Below are 23,047 nucleotides of genomic sequence, written 5' to 3'. Positions count from 1 at the left end.
TTTTTAAAATGGTAAATATTACCTAATTTTTTTTCTTGAAACTTCAGCAGTGGATACTTAATATTGTTTACTTACAAACTGAGTGCAATTAACATAGCTTAGCAATAACTTAGTGCTGTTTACTTTTGGGGGAAATTGATGAAACACTACTGCTAAACAAATTTAAAAGGTCGTAAATGTTTCAATTTTTGATGTTAATGTCTTAATGAGGAATTTTTGCAATAATAAAGTACAACCTCAAAAATTAATCTTTGATTCAGTTCAGTACTAAATTAAATTTTAGCAAGGACCTTACTGCAGCATGTAAACAATATTAAGGATAGTCCTTAACATTTGTGCCATCATCTTGTCTGGAAAATTCATGTAAAGTATGATAAGGGACACAATATTGTTTACTTGCCTAAATAAATATCCACACTTACGTGATTACTAACTAATTTTGAAGTGCATTTGCATTTGGGAACATATTCAGGATTTTCATCTGAGTTTTCGTGGCCCATAGCATCCTCAGTTTTGTAAAAATTGTTCCTGAAAAACATTTTCCTGGCATGAGCACAACACCAGTTACTACCACTAGCAGCTATGTGTATGATACTTACCACTGTTAACATGCACACATCCTGACACAATGGCATTAGAGAATCTAAAATTAGAGATAGAGTTGGCATTTCTCGGTTCATTGTGGAACTATCAACTAATATGAATGAAGCCCATATTTACCATGATTTGAATGTGATAACTCTGTTTCTCATTGACTGTCCCTTACCGATGTTTACAGTTGAGGTCTTCAATTACAGACCGTTCTCATATGCTACATCACAGAACATCAGAGTGACATCCCCCCTATTGTCCCCTGTAATGTTTTCAACGAGGACCTGAAACCAGCAATGGATAAATTGGTGTACTAACAAACAATGTGACTGCCTAGAGAATTCGTCATCGCTGCATCACATAATATCATTGAAGCATTAGACTTTATATAGCACCTATGCTCACAGATCTGCAGACTCTGGATGGATGTTTATTATACTATCTAGTGGCCCAAAACTTATGGTGCAATGCTGTAGAATGCATTGTGAAATGGATTTTTGTTGCTCTCCAAATTGCAGTTCTCTGTGTACCCTCACTGCTGTAAGGGATTTCATGATGCCCACGCTGGTGCAAAAGGCCCAATAAGACATGCACAGTAAATTGTAGATTACAGTACTTTATGAATGGTTCTCACCTCCAGTAAAAGAATTATCCTTGTAATCTCAATGTAGTGATAATCACGTGGATACCATGGGATAGGTGTGGAAAAATAAAGTCAGTTTCTTGTCAAAGTCTTTATTGAGAAGACATTTCTTTCTCCATCTAGTCCTCAGTTAAGTCCTCTGTTCCATATCCTACTGTACTTTTGAAACCCACAACAATGCTATCAAGCCATAAATAAGAATTTCCTTATCAATAGTACCACAGTGAACCAGAACAGCTCAGCCAACTCATGCCCAGTAATGAGATGTATCCTTGCAAAGATCATTTTTATCCCTCTTCCATCTCCCCCACAAATCACTCTCTGAATACGTCATATACTGACAATCATTCTGCTGACCCAGTTCTACAAAGCCCAGAATTTCTTAGTGTATAAAAGTAGGGCAAAGTCACATATCAGATTTCTGGAATCACTATTCTTCATTCTGTGCGGACCAGTTGTCCACTGTCATGAGAAACACTGCTAAACATGTATCATACATAAACTTAACTACACAGTTGCATAGCATAGTAATATGATTTCCTGGAAGATACATCAGGCTGCAGGAGACATGCACGACACTCCCACATAGCAAACTCCACACACTTTCCCATAACGCTAGCCTCTCTGAACTGTTCAGTTGGTAATTGCAACACACCACATAGTAACCTCATCTTCCTGGCCTGAAACTACATTAGCTCTACTCTTTTCTTGTCTCTGCTCCCATTCTAGTTTCCTAAACCTATCTACCCATTCTTATTTTCTTTTTATGCCTGTATTCCATTTCTCCATGTTGTTATCTTCAGACATTCTTATTTATTTGCTTTAAATTTGCTTTCTTTTGGCTATTCCTTCACCCTGAGGTGTATTTTGCTCCTTAGCTCACTGGTGTTACAACTGATTCCCTCTTTCCTGGTCTTCCACTTTGCAGAATATAGCATCTCTTAATTGCTTTTTGAAGCTTTCTGTCCATCCCGTATTTTCCAAGCAATTATGAGAAACAGTGAGTGCAAGTTAATCTTGAAAATGTTTTTAATGAACTATAACTAAAAAGTTAAAGTTGAAAGTAATTAATAAGAGTAATGATATATAAAGGACTGTTACAACTTTCAAATAAAATTAACTTTCAGTACAAAGTTTGAATGTTCTTGATTATTGCTTTGGCAGTGGTGACTTGACACTCATTACGTGTGTTTGATGTTAAGCTACCAGCCAAACTTTTTGAGCTATCCAGTCATATTACCATAGTACTTTTTCTTTGTCATTCAGATCTTTAGTTTGTAATTCTTATGATGAAACTGTTTTACAGGGATGAAATATACTGTCAGATATGCAAACAGCTAACTAATAACCCATCAAAGTCATCACATGCAAGAGGATGGATATTGTTGTCTTTGTGTGTTGGATGCTTTGCTCCATCTGAGAAGTTTGTGAACTATCTTAGAGCCTTCATAAGAGAAGGACCACCAGGCTATGCACCCTACTGTGAAGAAAGACTCAAACGGACATTCAACAATGGCACAAGAAACCAACCTCCTAGTTGGCTTGAACTCCAGGTGAGCAGTTGCCTTTGTATTTCAGCCCAAATATCCAGCGTCTTGGAGAAACAGCTTGTGAAATACTGCTTAGCATTGTGTATAAATATATCAAAATAATTAGCAAAAGTTGCATGAAAGAAACTGTTAGTGAGTAGAGAACATCCTGGAGGATTAGGTAGGATTACTCATCACAGATACAAAATTGTTAAATGTGGAAGGACATGTTTTTCTTCTTTGACTCTGCCTTTTCTTTCATAACCTAACTGTAAAGGATTTAAAATAAAATCCGCTTTTCTTCTGACAGCACTGTTCAGTAGGTCCACAGACATTAGATGACATCAGTTCACCAGGGTTGGACATTCTGTCTCTAAATCCAAATGACAGTCTGTGCATTTTTACAAAAATCAGTTTCTTCTTGTTATGGCACTGTCGTGATATCTTCATCTCGTATTGTACAGTTGTAATAATGAAGCATCATCAGTGACGTTTATTTAAACTATTTCCTTTGGTAGGATTGGTTCAAGGTTTGCTTTGTACAGTGTTCCACATACTTAACATGTTCCATGTATTACTATTCCGTTATTGCTTCTAAGCCTGCACTCTGTTGATGTTGACATTAATTCACTATTTTGATTGCAATCTTAAGCAGCTAGCACTGAAAACAAATTTCTGTATCATTTTGAAATATACCAAAGTCATGCAGAATTATTATTATTATTATTATTATTATTATTATTATTATTATTCTAACTATACCTTTACTAGCAAATCATTACGGAGTAAAGCAGACCACACACTGAACAGCAGAAACATTGAACTGTCGACAGGCACACCCAAAAGAGAAAGGAAACTTGCTGACTTCACCAGAGCTTTTATTACCTATCAGCATGCCCCACCCCTCATAAAGTGGTATTCTATTGCTCACCCAATCTACACAACATCCTGGTCCATCCCTATGCCATACCCATTCCCAAACATTTGCTAGTAGGATCTTATCCCTGTGGAAGACCCAGATGTGCTCAATCCACCAACCCAGCACTTCCTATTCCAGTCATGGCACAGGTTTATCCTGTCCCATCAGAGGTAGGGCCAACTCTGAAAGCAGCCATGTCACTTACCAACTCTTTTGCAATCACTAAATAGCTTTTTATGTCAGTATGACAGGAAACCAGCTGTCCATCAAAATGAATGGGCGCTGCCAGTCTGTGGCCAAGAGCAAAGTTGACCACCCAGGGGCACAACATGCTAGTGTTCAATTGCTGCTTCAAAATGCATGCCATCTGGATCCTTACCTACAGTACAGAATTTTTGAGCTATGCAGATGGGAGTTATCCATGGAGCACATCATTCATTTCCTTAACCCACCTGACATCACTCTGTGGTAAACTGCTGTCCCCACATCCTCTACCCACCAGTATCCCCTTAATGTTTCCTGTCACCCAATTCAGGCCTCATTATCATATTCATCATGTGTCACACCTCACAGGCTCCTGTACCTGCTCATCACATGCCTAGCCTGTGCACCTCCCATTCCTCCCGCTCACATTCCCAGCCAGCAGAAATGCTGCCTCTCTCCAAGCTGCTAACTACTGATAACCAAATCTTCTTCCTGCCTTCTGTCTCTTTCTTCTTTCACCCACCCCGTTGTACCAGCCCACACCCCACTCCACGCCATTGCAATCCATCCCACCTCACCCCACCCCACTCTACTCCACTGTAGTGTGTGTGGACACACATGCGCTCTAGCTTGTCAAAGGATTTATTTGAAATCTAGCAAGTATTCATACTCTTTTGTGTGTTTGTCTGTAACTGCTATTCGAGGAGTAGTCTCCTTTACTCCTAAATTAGTTACTTGTTTAAATTATGCAGAACTTTCCTTACTATATATCTTTACTTGGTTTTCCATCATAAATCTGCTTTAGTTCAACGACATTTGTGCCGATAATAAGATTTCAAAAATAATTCGTTACCCTACTTTTCCTTTCTTACATTTAATGCTGAAACTTCTTGTGCAGTGTCCAGTGTTCTTACATTTATGACAAGTTTGTCTCAAGCACAGTAGTTGAACAATTAATTCATTGAATGTTTTGCTTTCATCATCAGAAAACAACAACTGACTGGATTGAAAGGTTTTAAATGTCCGCAGCATTTCTGTTTATTATTCCAAATACAGAAATGGTTGCTTTTTTATGTTACTGTACAACAATCAGTCTGGATTATTCTTTATACTTGACTCTTTTTATCTATTTGTTATTAATTTTCATTATTTAGTGTTTTTCTTTTATATTACAGTATGTGCTAATAAAAACTTATTTTCAGGCTACAAAATCCAAGAAGCCAATAATGTTACCAATAACATTTATGGATGGAAACACAAAAACGCTTCTTGCAGATTCTGCAACTACTGCACGAGAATTATGTAATCAGTTGTCAGACAAAATTGGCCTCAAGGACCAATTTGGATTCTCATTGTACATTGCCTTATTTGACAAGGTGTGTAAACTTCTTTCTTTTGTAATTTATGGCAAGTTTATCAAGCAAAGAATTTACACTAAAACTCAAATAAATGCTTATAATGTAATAACCCTCATTTGTTTTAGCATTGTAGACTTTCTTCTAAGTGTTTACTTTTATAAAAAAAAAAGTTGTAGTCCTTAACCTGAAGCAAGTTTAAAGCTTCCAGTCTGCAGGAGTGGTCAATGTGATTATAATTTATCGTTTATACACTCCTGGAAATGGAAAAAAGAACACATTGACACCGGTGCGTCAGACCCACCATACTTGCTCCAGACACTGCGAGAGGGCTGTACAAGCAATGATCACACGCACGGCACAGCGGACACACCAGGAACCGCGGTGTTGGCCGTCGAATGGCGCTAGCTGCGCAGCATTTGTGCACCACCGCCGTCAGTGTCAGCCAGTTTGCCGTGGCATACGGAGCTCCATCGCAGTCTTTAACACTGGTAGCATGCCGCGACAGCGTGGTCGTTAACCGTATGTGCAGTTGACGGACTTTGACGGACTTTGAGCGAGGGCGTATAGTGGGCATGCGGGAGGCCGGGTGGACGTACCGCCGAATTGCTCAACAGGTGGGGCGTGAGGTCTCCACAGTACATCGATGTTGTCGCCAGTGGTCGGCGGAAGGTGCACGTGCCCGTCGACCTGGGACCGGACCGCAGCGACGCACGGATGCACGCCAAGACCGTAGGATCCTACGCAGTGCCGTAGGGGACCGCACCGCCACTTCCCAGCAAATTAGGGACACTGTTGCTCCTGGGGTATTGGCGAGGACCATTCGCAACCGTCTCCATGAAGCTGGGCTAGGGTCCCGCACACCGTTAGGCCGTCTTCCGCTCACGCCCCAACATCGTGCAGCCCGCCTCCAGTGGTGTCGCGACAGGCGTGAATGGACGGACGAATGGGGACGTGTCGTCTTCAGCGATGAGAGTTGCTTCTGCCTTGGTGCCAAGGATGGTCGTATGCGTGTTTGGCGCCGTGCAGGTGAGCGCCACAATCAGGACTGCATCCGACCGAGGCACACAGGGCCAACACCCGGCATCATGGTGTGGGGAGCGATCTCCTACACTGGCCGTACACCTCTGGTGATCGTCGAGGGGACACTGAATAGTAGACGGTACATCCAAACCGTCATCGAACCCATCGTTCTACCATTCCTAGACCGGCAAGGGAACTTGCTGTTCCAACAGGACAATGCATGTCCGCATGTATCCCGTGCCACCCAACGTGCTCTAGAAGGTGTAAGTCAACTACCCTGGCCAGCAAGATCTCCGGATCTGTCCCCCATTGAGGATGTTTGGGACTGGATGAAGCGTCGTCTCACGCGGTCTGCACGTCCAGCACGAACGCTGGTCCAACTGAGGCGCCAGGTGGAAATGGCATGGCAAGCCGTTCCACAGGACTACATCCAGCATCTCTACGATTGCCTCCATGGGAGAATAGCAGCCTGCATTGCTGCGAAAGGTGGATATACACTGTACTAGTGCCGACATTGTGCATGCTCTGTTGCCTGTGTCTATGTGCCTGTGGTTCTGTCAGTGTGATCATGTGATGTATCTGACCCCAGGAATGTGTCAATAAAGTTTCCCCTTCCTGGGACAATGAATTCACGGTGTTCTTATTTCAATTTCCAGGAGTGTATAATAAAGTAATCTAATAAAACTAATATTACTCTTTCAATAGACTTAAATCTTGTAATTTTATTGTGACCATAAAAAAATATGTAGTAATGTCATTGTAAGACTTTGTTTCAAACCATACTAGTTCCAGCAATCCTTGAAGCAACAGAATTCGTTGCACATGAATGAAGCTTTTAGAGAGAGAGAATGTTCTGTAGTATGTAGTTATTGCCATTGTAGCAGCTGAAAGTGACAGATCTGCTTCTTTCTTCCACCAGTTGTGAACACAAATTCATGAAATTTTTGAGCAGGCTGAACATAGTGCACAAAAAAATTCAGTGTTGGCTCTGTCTGGATTATGGGCAAGACATGATGATGAAGCAGATACAGTGTGTATGATCCAGACAGGCTTCTGATAGCCATTAAAACACACATTATAAAAGGTGGACTGGGTGTCATCCTTCATCAGTGATGATTCTGGTGGAACAAGTGCAGCAACACAATATATAAAACCATTACAAGAGCAGGGTGACAGACAAGAAAATTTAGAAATTCTGTTAAATTTTTATTTTTCATACTCTATTTCCTTTGTGAGGAGAAAGATGTAAAACAGTAAAGTGAAAGAGTAAAAAACAGTGATGTAAAAGAGAAAAAAATTACTCTGAACCAGGAAATGGACAGGGTACAGTGCATTATTTAGAATGACCAACAAACTAAATGCTGCAATTCAGATTCCAGAACACTACATCTACCAGTAATGAGCTGCTGGTAATTGACATTAGAATCACAAGAGATTTTGTGGGAGGTAAAGAAAATTCAAAATATCCTTTACATACTTTACTCAGTGCCACCACCTAACAAAAAAACTCTCTCTCTCTCTCTCTCTCTCTCTCTCTCTCTCTCTCTTCCTCTGCTCCTCCCTCCCCTCTTTGTTTACAGGCTGATGCAGTTATAGATCTTCATTTAACATTGACCCTCTCCCCACAGGATTTTATATCCAATACTTCTTTAAGTAATTTATCTGAAGCAAGAAACCATGGGTTTTGTTCTATAATCCTGTAATTTTGTCATTTTGATTGTAATATGTAGACCTACACTTACATTCCAACAATTCTGTTGTTTAGGTTTCATCACTAGGCAGTGGCGGAGATCATGTTATGGATGCTATATCACAATGTGAACAGTATGCCAAAGAACAAGGAGCTCAGGAAAGGAATGCTCCTTGGAGATTGTTTTTTAGAAAAGAAATATTTGCTCCGTGGCACGATCCAGCAGAAGATCAAGTGGCAAGCAATCTCATATATCAGCAAGTAGTAAGAGGTGTTAAGTTTGGTGAATACAGATGTGACAAGGTAAGACATGGAACCTCATATTGAATAATTGCCAAAACATTTTCTTTATTTCTTTCTTCAGTTGATTATAAGGTAATTGAGGTTTTTTTATAATGGTGTCATGCCTCTAATTTCACATGCATCTGTAATCTTCATGTAAGCTGGATATTTTTATCTGTAGTCTTTTGTTAAGGAATTATTCTACCAACTTCCTTGTCAAAAGCTGACACTGAAAGACTGTAGTTATTTTAGATATCCATTATTGTTCTACATTACAAACTTCACTTTTTACTGTAATATAAAACATGATTTTAGTAACCAGTTACTTATCAGTACTGTCGAGCAATGCTGCTACACTGCTGTGACAAAAGTCATGAGACACCTCCTGATATGTCAGACCTCCTTTTGCCCAACATAGTGCAGCAATTCATCATGGTATGGACTTAATAAGTTGTTGAAAGTCCTCTGCAGAAATATTGAGCCACATTGCCTCTATAGCCATTCATAGTTGTGAAATTTTTGCCTTTGAAGGATTTTGTGCATCAACTGACATATTGAGTGTATCCTGTAACTGTTTAGTGAAGTTCGTGTCAGGTGTTTGAGAACATGAAGTCCATTAATAGATACAAATGGCCTGCAAGTAGCTGGACATAACCATTTCCAGTCAGTGATAATTCAGTTGGATCAGAGGACCTAGTCCTTTCCATATAAACACAGCCCATACCATTATGGTGCTACCACCACCTCGTACTGTGCCTTGTTGACAACCTGAGTAGGGTCTGCGCCACACTTGAATCCTACCATTAGCTCTTACCAACTGAAATCAGGACTTAATCTGCCCAGATCATAGTTTTCCAGTCATCTAGGGTCCAACAAATATGGTCATGAGCCCAGGAAAGGCACTGCAGGTGACTTTTGTGCTGTTAGCAAAGGCACTTGGTCTCAGTTATCTGCCGTCATAGCCCATTAATGCCAAATTTAGCTTCACTGCCCCAACGGATACATTCATCATACATCCTGTGTTTATTTCTGTGGTTATTTCACTCTGTGTTGCTTATCTGTTAGCACTGACAATTCTGTGCAAATGCTGCTGCTCTCTGTCATTAAGCGAAGGCCATCAGCCACTACGTGAGGAATGCTTGAAATTTGATATTCTCAGCACACTCTTGGACACTGTGGATATTGTAATATTGAATTTCTTAACAATTCTCAAAATGGAATGTTCCATGCATCTAGCTCCAACTACCATTTCGTGTTCAACGTCTGTTAATTCCCATGATGTGGCCATATGTTGGAAACTGTTTCAGATAATCACCTGAATCCAAAAACACTTTACCAGTGCACTGTCCTTTTATATCTTGCATATGCGATAGTAATACCATTGGTATATGTGCGTATCACTGTCCCATGACTTTTGTCACCTCAGTGTAAATTTATGTATATGAAAATAGGTCAGTACTGATCAAACAGAAGAGGCACTGGGCAGCAAACCAGCAATTAAAAAAAAAGTAGTCTCAGTAATTCTAAATCTGCTACTCTGCTTCTATAAAAACTGATGTTTGAAATTACATCATCATATTGAATCGTCAGTCGTCGGTAAATTTCAGTAGGTTCACTCATGTATAGTAAAGATTTACAACAAAATGGTGTATTTTTTTGTGAAATGATCATTGTTGCAGAGGTTGTAAATTGTTCACATCTCTGCACTCTTGTGTGCCTTTTATTTTATGCAACAACTCCCTTGTTGACATAAACAAAGTGGTTCATTGTGCTGTATTTTTTTCTTTAAATTAAAAGGCTTCAATTTATTTGACTATGCACATATTCAACTTAGAGTACAACATTAGTAAAACTAGCAACCTTGAACATGCATCAATGAAAGAGCTCCATGTCAAAAAGAATTATATCAGAGGTACTTTAAAAATGGAAGCACTATTCTGAGGAGCTGTTGGTATTTCATATGTTTTGTGACTGTGTATGTAACTTTTGAATCTAGTGTGAAACCTTGTTCTATTCCAGGAAGAGGATCTTGCAATGATAGCAGCTCAACAGTATTATATTGAATATGGCACAGATCTGAACATTGATAGGCTGTACAATTTGCTTCCAAGCTATATTCCTGATTATTGTTTCACAAACACAGAAAAAGCCATTGATCGCTGGGGCCAACTAGTTATTCAAGCTTATAAGAAGGTACTGTCTCTGAAGTTATAATAGGACTATGAAAATATCTGATTTGTCGCATACATTAGCCCTATGTAAATATCTGCTCTGTGTTATAATTATTTAAAGATTATATCAACAACAATACTCTTTATTTTGTATAATAATGCTATCTGTTTTACATTTTGATTGTGTTACATTTTCTTTCTACAGAGCTATTATTTGAAGGAGAAGGTTCCACCTTTGAGAGTAAAAGAAGATGTTGTTAGCTATGCTAAGTTCAAGTGGCCTTTATTATTCTCCCGGTTCTATGAAGCTTATAGAAATTCTGGTGAGAAAGGCAATGTTAAACTTTTTACTTAAATATTATTTCAACTGAAGTTATTAGTTTTAGTATTCTTCACTGTGTTTTGTAACTCAATCTTTTGGGGTGCAATATTTTTTGTTTCAGAATATTATCAACATATAAACATTTGCAATAATCATTATTACGTATGTGAGTAGTTGATTAATAAGGATTATTCAAATGTAAAGGTGAAGTATATGTGCAGATTACTTTTATATCTAATTTTCTTGTTGTGGTTTACATTGCATCCCAGTTAGTCATATTTCGGGACAACAAAAAGAGCGAAGGTCCACAATTATAAACAGGGTCCTTAAAGAGACCACACATGGTGTTTAAAGTGTAATGTAATAGGAAAGACAGAAAAATCTACTTGCCAAGTAGTGGCAGGAGAACAAGAAGCCACATAAATTTGCAAGCTTTCAGAGCCAGTGGGTCATTCTTCTGGCAGAAGGATTGAAATGGAAGGAAGAGGTGTGAACGAAGAGGACTGTTCAGGCTTAGGAAATGGGGACAGTACAAAGTCGCCCAGAATCCTGGGTCAGGGAAGGACGAGAAGGTAAGACTGATTGCTGCGGACTGCAATGCACGAGATCTGGAAACCTGAGAGCTTAAAGTTGGAAGTAGGCCAATACACAATATCAAGATTGCTGAGAAAACGTCATGCACAAGTTAATAAGAGCAGAAAGCTACATAAATTGCATTTGGTACAGGTAGGGACAGGGAAGAATAGACATGTCAGAGAATAAGATATAAAAAACTGCATGTGTGGTTTGGTATCTTCTTGGGGGATGTGCTGCCTGTATATTGAACAAAATGTGCTCCAAGTAGCTGAGCACGCTCCAAGTAGCTGAGCACACTATATGACCTTGATGGGATACATCAAGTTGGATGTATTCTGGATTTTGGACAACACCGTCACAAAGGTGTGGATCAGATGTTGAGATCCAGAGCTTGGTTGCTCGGTGCTCTGATCTTGATTACTGAACATTTGGTTGATGCGAGGACAGATGAACAGTGTAGTGCATGGCACTCTGGTTAGTAACAATAGTGAACTCAAACCATGTATCTATGCAGCATTTAAAAGCTATTTGACAGGAACTAGGTCCTTCAGTTAAAACTTCCGGGATGAGAGGTCGTGATCGATGTATAAAATTTCCACCTGACGTTTCGTCTCCATCTGCGGGAGACATCTTCTGAGGTCGTCCGACTCCTACCACTGAGGCTGCTGGTACTCTCGCATTTATAGAGCGCATAGAGGGCACCACCATTTGTAACGTGATGCCGACGGTGTGCCTATCTTTGGAAGGCATCATCATTCTCGATTAAGAGTAATCGATTGTCATTCTGCTGGCGCAACGTTGACACCCATATTTTGTCCAACTTTAAAACTTCCTCTTTTCTATTGAAATTGTTGTGTTTGTGAATTTCTATTGCTTCTCTATACGTTCGCGCATGATATCGGGATGTTCGTGCTAGAACGCTTGTCTCATTAAATTTAATTTCATGATTCCCGTCTCGAAAAACATGCTCAGCTACGGCAGATTTTTCGATGTGTCCTAAGCGACAGTTTCTTTTATGTTTGGCTAAGTGGGTGTTTACACTTCTTTTCGTTGTTCCAATATATACTTGTCCACAACTGCATGGAATTTTGTATACCCCAGGTGTTGCTAGGGGATGTCGGGCGTCTTTTGCAATTCTTAAATATTCCTTAATCTTCTTGGTGGGTCTGAAGATTGTCTCGATCCCATACTTGGCCAGACCTTTCCCGTAACGATCCGTAACCTTATTAATAAACGGTAGGAAAACTTTTCCAGTAGGTGTCCTTGTTGCTTTGGACTTCTGGCTTTTTTTCTTCTTTGATGGAGGGCTTGATCAATTTCCTTACTTGTATATCTGTTTTTGATGAAGGCTGAGCATAGGTGATTCAGTTCATCTTGTAAGTAAGCCGGCTCGCAGATTTTGTTGGCTCTGTCCACCAAGGTTTTAATGACACCTCTTTTTTGCCTAGGATGATGGTTAGATTCCTTGTGGAGGTATCAATCCGTGTGAGTGTTCTTTCTATATACCTTGTGGTCCAGCGTCCCATCCACTCGTTTAATTACTGACACCTCCAGGAAATTGAGTTGACCATTGCTCTCTTTCTCCATCGTAAACTGTATCTTTGGGTTAATGCTATTCAGGTGCACCAAGAAGACATCCAACTCTTCTTCACCATGAGTCCACACTACAAATGTGTCATCAACATAGTGGTACCATTTAGTAGGCTTTTTACTGGCAGTCTGCAGAGCTCGCTGTTCGAAGATCTCCATAAATAAATTGGCAACAGCTGGGCTGAGAGGGCTTTCCATCGCCACCCTGTCGATCTGTTCGTAAAACTCGTTTTTATACTGGAAATAAGTTGTCGTCAGACAGAGTTTAAATAAAGCCACTATGTCAGTCGTAAAAATATCTGCTATATATGAAATAGCTTCGTTTACAGGCACCATGGTAAACAATGACACTACATCGAAGCTCACAAGAATATCACTTGGGCTGATGTTAATCTCCCTCAGTTTTTGAATAAAATGTGTCGAGTTTTTAATGTAACTGTCCGTTCTGCCGATGTGTGGTTGCAGCAAGCAGGCAAGATATCTGGCCACCTCTTGTGTTGGAGATCCTATGGCACTCACAATCGGTCTCAACGGGACCTGTGGTTTATGCACCTTTGGGAGTCCATAAAGTCTGGGTGGATAAGCTTCCGTTTTGCAGAGTTGTTTTTTATCATCCGAAGAAAGAGAAGATTGTTTCACCAGTTGATAGGTATTTCTCAAAATTTTGGTTGTAGGATCCTTCTGAAGCTTTTTGTATGTAGTGGGATCCAAAAGGTCACTAATCTTCTTGTGATAATCTTCGGTGTTCAGCAAAACCGTAGCATTTCCTTTATCAGCTGCAAGTACAATAATGCTCTTATCCGCATTGATCTCCCTCAGTGCCCTTCTTTCCGATTGAGACAAATTGCTGGTAGGTGGTTTCGCTTGGCGTAATATTCTGGCTGTTTCAGTCCTGGTTTTACCTGTATATAGGCCTATTATTATCTTATCTTTTCATAGTTCTTAATATCTCATATCTGAACCTGTAGGATTAGATGGCCTGTTTCCATGGTGCAAAATAATAATCATCAAGAGTGATGCATTGCCAGAAATGGTCTGCTGACTATTCACAAAGGAGTAGCTCTCGTTTCAGATATGAAAAATAGATGGACAGTCGTAACATAGTAACCCATTTCCAAATACTCTGTTGTAGTTTTCTCAGTTTCCCGGTATGAAAACTGTTTGGTTGTTTCTTCAAAAAGTGTCAGTTCTGTGAGTGTGTAATATCAATGTCTGTGCTGCTTCAGAGACATAGGTCTATTAAAATAATGAAAAATTTCAAGTGCATTACTGTCATCACTATTGCACATTTACCGGTTCAGATCTGCTGAGTAGAGCGCCCTGGTGTCAAGAAACTTCATCATGTAATGTTTGTATATACTACCTGGTAGCTAACATCATGCCAGCATTATTTTATGTCAGTTTCTTCTCTGTGAACATTTTTTCATAAAGTGCAAATCGTGGGAAAATTATAAATGTGTTGACACAAAATGGGTTACGAATTGAAATTGTATGTATGCTGCAAAATAAAGTTACACTCATTATTTCTATGATTACATACAATTACAGTGAAACCCCCACACACTTTTCAAGGGACTTAAAAAACTGGTGTAAAATGCGAGAAAATGTAAACTGTGGAAAATAACATTTTAAGCTGTAGAAGTTATTTGTAGGATACTCCTCTGCATTTTTGCACTTTATGTATGATATAGATACATAATGTACATCAAAGTACTCTTCAGGGACATGCTTATTATCTGTTAAGGGTTTATTACCTAATAATAATTGCTGATGTAACTGGAACGGATAACTGTCTGGGAAATAGAAACGTTTAACTCAATATCATACATTATAATCAGTGTTTTTGGAAACTGTGCAGCTGTCATTCATTATTTAAACAATGGAACACTGCACCAGTTACATATGTTTTCATGCTTAGGATGATGCATTCTGGGAATTATTTCTCATTCTCAGTTGCTCTATTTACAAAAGTATTTTGTGTGGTGTTTTCGTATGTGGTGTTGTGCATCTCGTGCACTGTAGTCATATTTTTTGAGTTATCAGGTACTTTTCCTTCTCAGTTATGCAGAAAACCACACACACATGCAAACTGTCATGCACATTGTTTGGTTGTGTAACATCACAAAAAATACGTAAGTAAATACTGCACTTGACAATAAGAATAAATTCTCGAAACATGTTTTGCACAGCATGAAAAAATCTTTAATTGGTACTGTTTAAACAAAAAACATTTGAGTAATGCAGAGTGAGTGAAGATGTCAGCTAGCACTACAAGTGGCCAAACAACGAACACACTAAATATCGTTCGACAGAGGTGTCATGGTGATCACAACAATCGTGAAACTTCTCATGTGCAGTAGAGACAGTTTATAAACGGTTGTGATAGGCAAGAATACCTTTATTCAAATGAACATAGTTACTCCCATCAGACACCAAGCCGAGTAGAACTTGGCAGCAGCAGGGAATAGAGCATAAATTGTTGTAACTATTGCACATTTACCGGTTCAGATCTGCTGAGTAGAGCGCCCTGGTGTCAAGAAACTTTACCATGTAATGTTTGGATATACTACCTGATAGCTAACAAAATGCCAGCATTATTTTATATCAGTTTCTTCTCTATGAACATTTTTTCATAAAGTGCAAATCGTGGGAAAATTATAAATGTGTTGACACAAAATGGGTTACAAATTGACATTGTGGAGCTACGAAATTTGAAGGAAAGTGCTGTAAATAGTGGGAAAACATTAATTCTGGGAATGAAAAGTGGACTTATAATATAGTTCCAAAAATTTTAATTTTTTTCTCCAGTTGTCATTCTTCTGTGGCTTCTGTACCAAAAATGTGTTAAATTGATATTTACATAAGTAAAAATGCAGAGACAACAGCTTATAAGACATCTTGCCTGTTGGTGCTCATCTTGAGTTACTCAACTGATGGTTGTTTAGTGATTTTTCTGCCTGTTCCTTGAAATGACAGTGAAACCAATAAATGACCATCGATAAAAGATCCCAACATGAGAGCCACATGGTAGCACATGAAGACATGATCACAAAAGCTTCAACAATTTCAAACTACTTAAGAATTACAAATTTATCTTATTTACTGTCTTTATAAATTTTAATATGGTTTACTACTGTTGCTGTTCCATCTAGTCAGACAGAATGACTAGTATTAATTCATGATTATTTATGAATCATGAACAGTAGAGCTTGAACGCACATTGCTGTTTCAATTTGAGCTTCTCTGTTGTTCTTGACATACTTTAGATCCCTTTTTCTACACAAAATATGGAAAAAACTGCTAAATAAGGTAAGGTATCTGTAGCAGAACGGCCATCTTTCGTCAAAGAAACATTTTGCCAATGACAAATGTTTCCTCTTACAGTACTAATTTTTCCCTTTTTTTCAGGTCCCAATTTGCCAAAGAATGATGTAATAATTGCTGTGAACTGGACTGGTGTATATGTTGTGGATGATCAAGAACAAGTTCTCTTGGAATTATCCTTCCCAGAAATCACCACAGTTTCAAGCCAGAAGTAAGCATATTACATCAAAAATACAACTGCCTGTAAATTCACTGTAGACCTTAGCAGTTAAATGGTAGTGTACAATTTTTGGATATACATTCTTGATAATAATTTATAATGACTGATTAGAATGTGTATCAAACATAGGTCTGGAGACTGAGCTCTGGAATTTACTGACAACACTCCAACAAACTGAACCAATCAAGGACATTACACAAAGTAAACTGTGTGATCAAAAGTATCCGGACAACCGCAAAAACATATGTTTTTCATATTAGGTGCATTGTGCTGCCACCTATTGTCACGTACATCATATCAGCGACATCAGTATCATTAGACATCATGAGAGAGCAGAATGGGGTGCTCCGCTGAAACCACGGACTTCAAATGTGGTCAGGTGCTCGGGTGTCACTTGTGTCATACGTCTGTACGCAAGATTTACACACTCCTAAACATCCCTAGGTCCACTATTTCCAATGTGATAGTGAAGTGGAAACGTGAAGGGACACATACAGCACAAAAACATACAGACCGACCTCATCTGTTGACTGACAGAGACTGCCAAGAGTTGAAGGGGGTTGTAATGTGTAATAGGCAGATATCTATCCAGATCATCACACAGGAATTCCAAACTGCATCAGGATCCACTGCAAGTACTATAACAGTTAGGTGGGAGGTGAGAAAACTTGCCTTTCATGGTTGAGCGGCTGCTCATAAGCCACAAATCACACCAGTAAATGCTAAACGGTGCCTCGCATGGTGTACGGAGCGTAAACATTGGACGATTGAACAGTGGAGTGATGAATCACGGTACACAATGTGACAATCTGATGGCAGGGTGTGGGTATGGCGAATGCCTGGTGAACATCATCTGCCAGCGTGTATAGTGCCAATAGTAAAATTTGGAGACAGTGGTGTTACGGTGTGGCCGTGTTTCTCATGAAGGGGGCTTGCACCCCTCATTGTTTTATGTGTCACTGTCGCAGGACAGACGTACATTGCTGTTTTAAGTACCTTCTTGCTTCCCACTGTTGTAGAGGAATTTGGGGATGGCGATTGCATCTTTCAACTCAATAGAGCACCAGTTCATAATGCATGGCCTGTGGTGGAGTGACTACACGACATTAGCATCCCTGTAATGGACTGGCCTGCATAGTCCTGACCTGAATCCTATAGAACACATTTGGGATGTTTTTGGAATGCCGACTTCATGCCAGGCCTCACCATCCAACATTGGTATCTCTCCTCAGTGCAGCACTCTGTGAAGAATGGGCTGCCATTTCCCAAGAAACCTTTGAGCACCTGATTGAATGTATGCTTGTGAGAGTGGAAGCTGTCATTAAGGCTAAGGGTGGGCCAACATCATATTGAATCCCAGCATTACCGATGGAGGATGCCATGAACTTGTAAGTCATTTTCAGCCAGGTGTCCAGATACTTTTGTTTACATACTGTACTCTAGAGCTGTAGATTGACAGACAGTTGTTAAATGGAAATGTTCCTTGGCTACTCACTTCTTATTTTGGGCATTTCAGTTTACAGTTAATATTTTGTTGGGATATTGGACACCTGTCTGTTTTTATCTTATACTACTCATATCATCAGTAACAATATAAATGTGACATTATTATTCATGTGCACTTTTTATGGTCACTGCCACTAAAACAGTTACACTTTAAAAAATGACATGCAGCCTGCCAATGGCATCATACAAAATGTTTTATATATGAAGCGGATGTGTGGATCAATGTCGAACGAATTTGGCACAGAAGCAGCAGGCCTCATGAGTATCAACACTGTGGGGTTTATAACCTAGCTCCAACAGGAGTGGAGATATGGGCAAAAATATGTTTTTCCCAGCCCACGGTGTGTAGGTAGCACTGTGTGATAGGTATGTCATGTGTGCACAGTATCAGCCTGCCAAATCAACTTGCTTTGCAGGGAAACCTACATGTCAGGGACAAGAATCAGTTTCCAAGCCTTGATGTGTAAGTTGCCCTGCATAACAGGTGTGTTGTGTTGAAGTAGTGTCGGTCTGTTTTCTCAACCTGTGTGCGTGGCGTCCTGTACGTCAAGGGCAAATAAATGATTTTCAAGTGTCCAATGTGTCGCCTACCCTGCATGACATGCATATTCTGGGAGTAGTATCAGCCCGCTTTATTCGAACGTATGGCAGGGACTATGCGTGCTGATGAGCATGGCTGAGAACAAGTTGAGATGGATAGAGGAGGGGATGGACAGAGTGAGGGGGAGGAGGAAATGGACCGAGAGAGGGGGAGGAGGGTGAGGTGCATGAGGCAGGTGCATGTTGTGGGAGGGTAGTGGGCAGGTGAAAAAGGAAGATGGGGAGGTGGAGGCAAGTAGAGAGAGAGAAGGGGGAAGGAGGATATAGTCAGAAGGAGGGGGAAGAAGATATGATTACAGAAAGGAAGTGGAGAAAATGCACAAAGGGAGGAGGTGGAGGAGACAAAGAGACAGACAGACAGAGAGAGAGAGAGAGAGACAGAGACAGATAGAGGTGGGAGGTTGAGATGAACACAGAGAGGGTGAGAGGAGATGTGTTCAGTATATATGTCAAAGCTGTGGGGAATTGGTTGGTGTAGCCTATCAAGAGAAATCATAGTCAGTTGAATGTAACAAGAGGAAATAAATTTTTGCCCACGAGTTCAAAAATATTATGTTGCTGATAGATGTGCTGCTTATTGCTGCTAAATGTAATTAACTTTCCAGTGGTATTGTGAAGGATCATGTCTGCCATATGTTCAATTACTTTAAATATTATAAAAATATTAATTAGAAAAAATTAGACTTACCAAGCGGGAAAGTGCCGGTAGACAGGCACAATAAAATAACACACAAACACACACAAAATTACGAGCTTTCGCAACCGGCGGTTGCTTCGTCAGGAAAGAGGGAAGGAAAAGGAAAGATGAAAGGATGTGGGTTTTAAGGGAGAGGGTAAGGAGTCATTCCAATCCCAGGAGTGGAAAGACTTACCTTAGGGGGAGAAAAGGATAGGTATATACTCTCGCGCACACACACACACACACACACACACACACACACACACACACACATATATCCATCCATACATATACAGACACAAGCAGACACACTTGTGTCTGTATATGTATGGATGGATGTGTGTGTGTGTGTGTGTGTGTGTGTGTGTGTGTGTGTGTGTGTGTGTGGGCGCGCGCCGCGCGCGAGTATATACCTATCCTTTTTGCCCCTAAGGTAAGTATTTCCGCTCCCGGGATTGAAATGACTCCTTACCCTCTCCCTTAAAACCCACATCCTTTTATCTTTCCTTTTCCTTCCCTCTTCCCTGACGAAGCAACTGCCGGTTGCGAAAGCTCGTAATTTTGTGTGTGTGTTTGTGTGTTATTTTATTGTGCCTGTCTACCGGTGCTTTCCCGCTGGGTAAGTCTTGGAATCTTTGTTTTTAATATATTTTTCCCATGTGGAAGTTTCTTTCTATTTTATTTAGAAAAAATTAGCATATAAATGAAGATATATTGAAAGCAAATTACTTTACAGCAGAGTCAATAAGCACTAATGTTGACTACTATCAATAAAACATATAATGCTCTTTCACAATATATTTAGTGCACTATTTACTGATCAGAAGCTGTTCTTAACCAAATCAGGATACTTTCCTCTAGCCAAATGCAATAATTTGCTTACTATTATTACATTCTATATATAATTTTTTTTTTTTTTTTTTTTTTTTTTTTTTTTTTTTTTTTGCATGTAGGGGCTAAGATGGTTAAGTGTAATGAATTGTATTTGTATTTCAGAACAAGCAAAGTCTTCTCACAAACATTTACACTGTCTACAATAAGAGGAGAAGAGTTCACATTTCAGAGCCCAAATGCAGAAGATATAAGAGATTTAGTTGTATATTTCTTAGAAGGATTGAAGAAGAGATCAAAATATGTTATTTCCTTGCAGGATTACAAAGCGCCAGGTGAGATGTGAAGTGAAATTGAGTTGAATTAAGTTTTATAATAGCCATAAATTTATGCAAAGTAGCACAAATTGAGACTTTGGTCATTTTGTGATACTGAAATGTATCAATTCCTTTGCATTATGACCTGTACATTCAGGTAAAAATACTGAAAAAATTCACATGGGGTAGTTCGTTTGAAAAGTCACTAGCAAGATTATGCTCCTCAAATAAAAACATGTATAAAATCCAGCTGACACTTAATGTGTTTGTTTAGACACCTTATATATGTTAAATGAAACATTCCCAATATAAAATAATGCATGAACTGCCTTAAACTAACAAAATGTTGGAAAGTATATTGTATATATCTCAGGTACACATGCCTCTGTCTTGTCACTGGAGTTTGAAATGCTCTATTTCACTCTGGTGCTTATGACATGAAACAAAACTGCTGCTAAACGGCAGGTGGGTGCTCACACAATCATTGCAGTCCAGAGTAAGGCAGATACGTGATGTAGTTGAGCCATAGCAAATTGAAAACTGAACCCATATGATCGTGTGGGACATTGTGGAAAGGGATATACATTCATTCTACGAGATGAGGGAAAAATTACCTAAATTCTTACCCTCGCCTTTTATTCTTACACCCACCCAACTTAAAATATAGTATTAGCTCGTGTTCACACCCTTGGCCTACGCAATTGTGAACAACCAGGTAGAAGACCTGCCCTGTACCCCAACCCATCGCATCCTATCATAGTCCATTCAAAAACTTATCATATCCTATGAATGGTGGGACCATATGTGAAAGAAGTCATGTATCAGAAGTGCTGTAACTACTCTGCAGATTCTGTGTACGAGTGGTAACTAACCAGTTGTGTCTGCCCACATGAATGACCATCTCCATACTGGAGCTGATTACAAATTCAACCATCTAGTTGTTGAACATGCTGTACATGAAACCAACAGTCATTTTAATAGCTATTTCACTATGCATGCCAATGGAATCATCATTGATAACACCAGCTTACCCTTCTGACAACTTTTCGTTTCCTGTCATTTTCCATGTCACCCCTCCCCTGTTCATCTGTCCTGTGTGTGTGTGTGAGGTGTGTGTGACTTGGTGTGATGTGAATGTCACAATTTTGTCGCTGAGAGCTACCGCCCCCCCCCCCCCCCCCCCCTGTCATGCCTTCCTACCTCCCCCTTGGCCTTTGTAGATTCTACACATCTTTCCCTTCTTCCTCTTCCCATCTCACCACTCCTATCAGCCTGAAAACCATTTGTAAAATTAATTAAGTATTTATTTAGATGCCAGAATTTGATTTTAGTATTACATGTTTTAGTAGCTGGAGATGGGGTGACTCAGAGGTCAGCTTTAAAGTATGGTCGTGAGCACCACTTTTTCCAGTGCAGTGTATCAGAAACAGCGTTTATGCACTGACAAAAAAAAAAATTCCCAGATCTCCCAGTTAAAAATACATCTTTTTCCAGTTGAAAATGCGCTTTTTCCTGGGTGAAAATACACTTTTTCTATGTTAAGCGACAATATACTTTCCCTTGGAACTGTAAAACTTACAAAGGTATTATTAACCTGTGTAGAACTTCCCGGCACTTTAGGAAACAAAATTCAGCCAAAAACAACACATTTTGGAAAAAGCTTTGATGCATGGAAATATGTACACTGGATGTTTTCGTATTACAAAAGTATAAATACAAATTCCACCAATTATAGCATGGTAACTTTCAAAGCACTGAAATCGAGATTGTGATGTGATTTTATCAGCCAGTCATAGCTCTTATTATGTGATTTACCAGCCAATGACAGCAGATACTCAGAGCATGGGACTTACGATGTAGTCAGCCAATAGCAACATCATTGTAAAGTAGTGAAAACAAAAATAGGAAAAGCTAATGGTTTAAATTATTATACATTCAGTATAGCTACAAACAAGCTTAGCTTTCACCTATAATACTGGTCACCAAAATTTTTTTGCTGTTTTTTTCTGAGGATGTGGTTAGGCAGGATTCTAAGAACTTGTCTTAAATTGCAGCAGCTGAATATTTCTGAAAAGCACAGTTATAAATTTATCTGCTTTGCGCTGAACATTTTGTGGCTTACCTGGCTGAATAAATGTTCTGACAAGCACTTCAACTATCCATAGAAAAGTCAGTTAAATGTGAAATTGCTCAAGAACTCACAAGGCACTTTGTTTTGAAGAATATATATACTTTTTGTCATCACTACTGAATAATTTGTAATCTATGAGAGAACTAAAATAAATACGAAAAACTAACCTCAAACTTTTATAGATTTCGTTATTGGCAGGCGCTTATGTGCAGTTCGTTTTGTTGTAAACGAAGCATTTTCTTTATAACTAAAATTTTATTTTGGTGTTATTCCCTCATTTAGGTTTCCTTGCTGCAGTATTATTCTACAGTAGTGGACTAGAGTAAAATTTTTTCTTAGAGCATCAGTTCTTACCGGTGAAAATTACAAAACTTTGACTGTAAACTAAAACAATGAAAAATTCTCGGATTTCTAAAAAAAATCCTATTTTTCCTGGATTTTCCCAGATGAAGAAATTCCCAGGTTTTTCCACGGTTTCCCAGTTGTCCCATGGCATAAACAGCCTGCAGAAACAAATAAAAACGATTAATAGTTTAGTAGAATT

The 23,047-nt window shown here is 39.3% G+C and overlaps 1 protein-coding gene across 1 annotated transcript in view; it reads left to right on the top strand.

Moving 5' to 3' along the window:
* Positions 1 to 23,047, top strand: part of LOC126336809 (myosin-VIIa) — a 434,397-nt gene that overhangs the window by 387,962 nt on the left and 23,388 nt on the right. Inside the window, exons 24-30 of the mRNA XM_050000853.1 lie at positions 2,541 to 2,787; positions 5,089 to 5,262; positions 8,030 to 8,257; positions 10,256 to 10,429; positions 10,613 to 10,730; positions 16,304 to 16,430; positions 20,221 to 20,390. Coding sequence (XP_049856810.1) covers positions 2,541 to 2,787; positions 5,089 to 5,262; positions 8,030 to 8,257; positions 10,256 to 10,429; positions 10,613 to 10,730; positions 16,304 to 16,430; positions 20,221 to 20,390 — 1,238 coding nt within the window. The remainder of the gene's footprint in view (positions 1 to 2,540; positions 2,788 to 5,088; positions 5,263 to 8,029; positions 8,258 to 10,255; positions 10,430 to 10,612; positions 10,731 to 16,303; positions 16,431 to 20,220; positions 20,391 to 23,047) is intronic.

This window comes from Schistocerca gregaria, chromosome 2, assembly GCF_023897955.1.
Source record: "Schistocerca gregaria isolate iqSchGreg1 chromosome 2, iqSchGreg1.2, whole genome shotgun sequence".
In the NCBI taxonomy this organism is placed as follows: Eukaryota; Metazoa; Arthropoda; class Insecta; order Orthoptera; family Acrididae; genus Schistocerca; species Schistocerca gregaria.
Note: the sequence above shows the minus strand (reverse complement) of the source record. Positions and strands in the feature narration are given on the sequence as shown.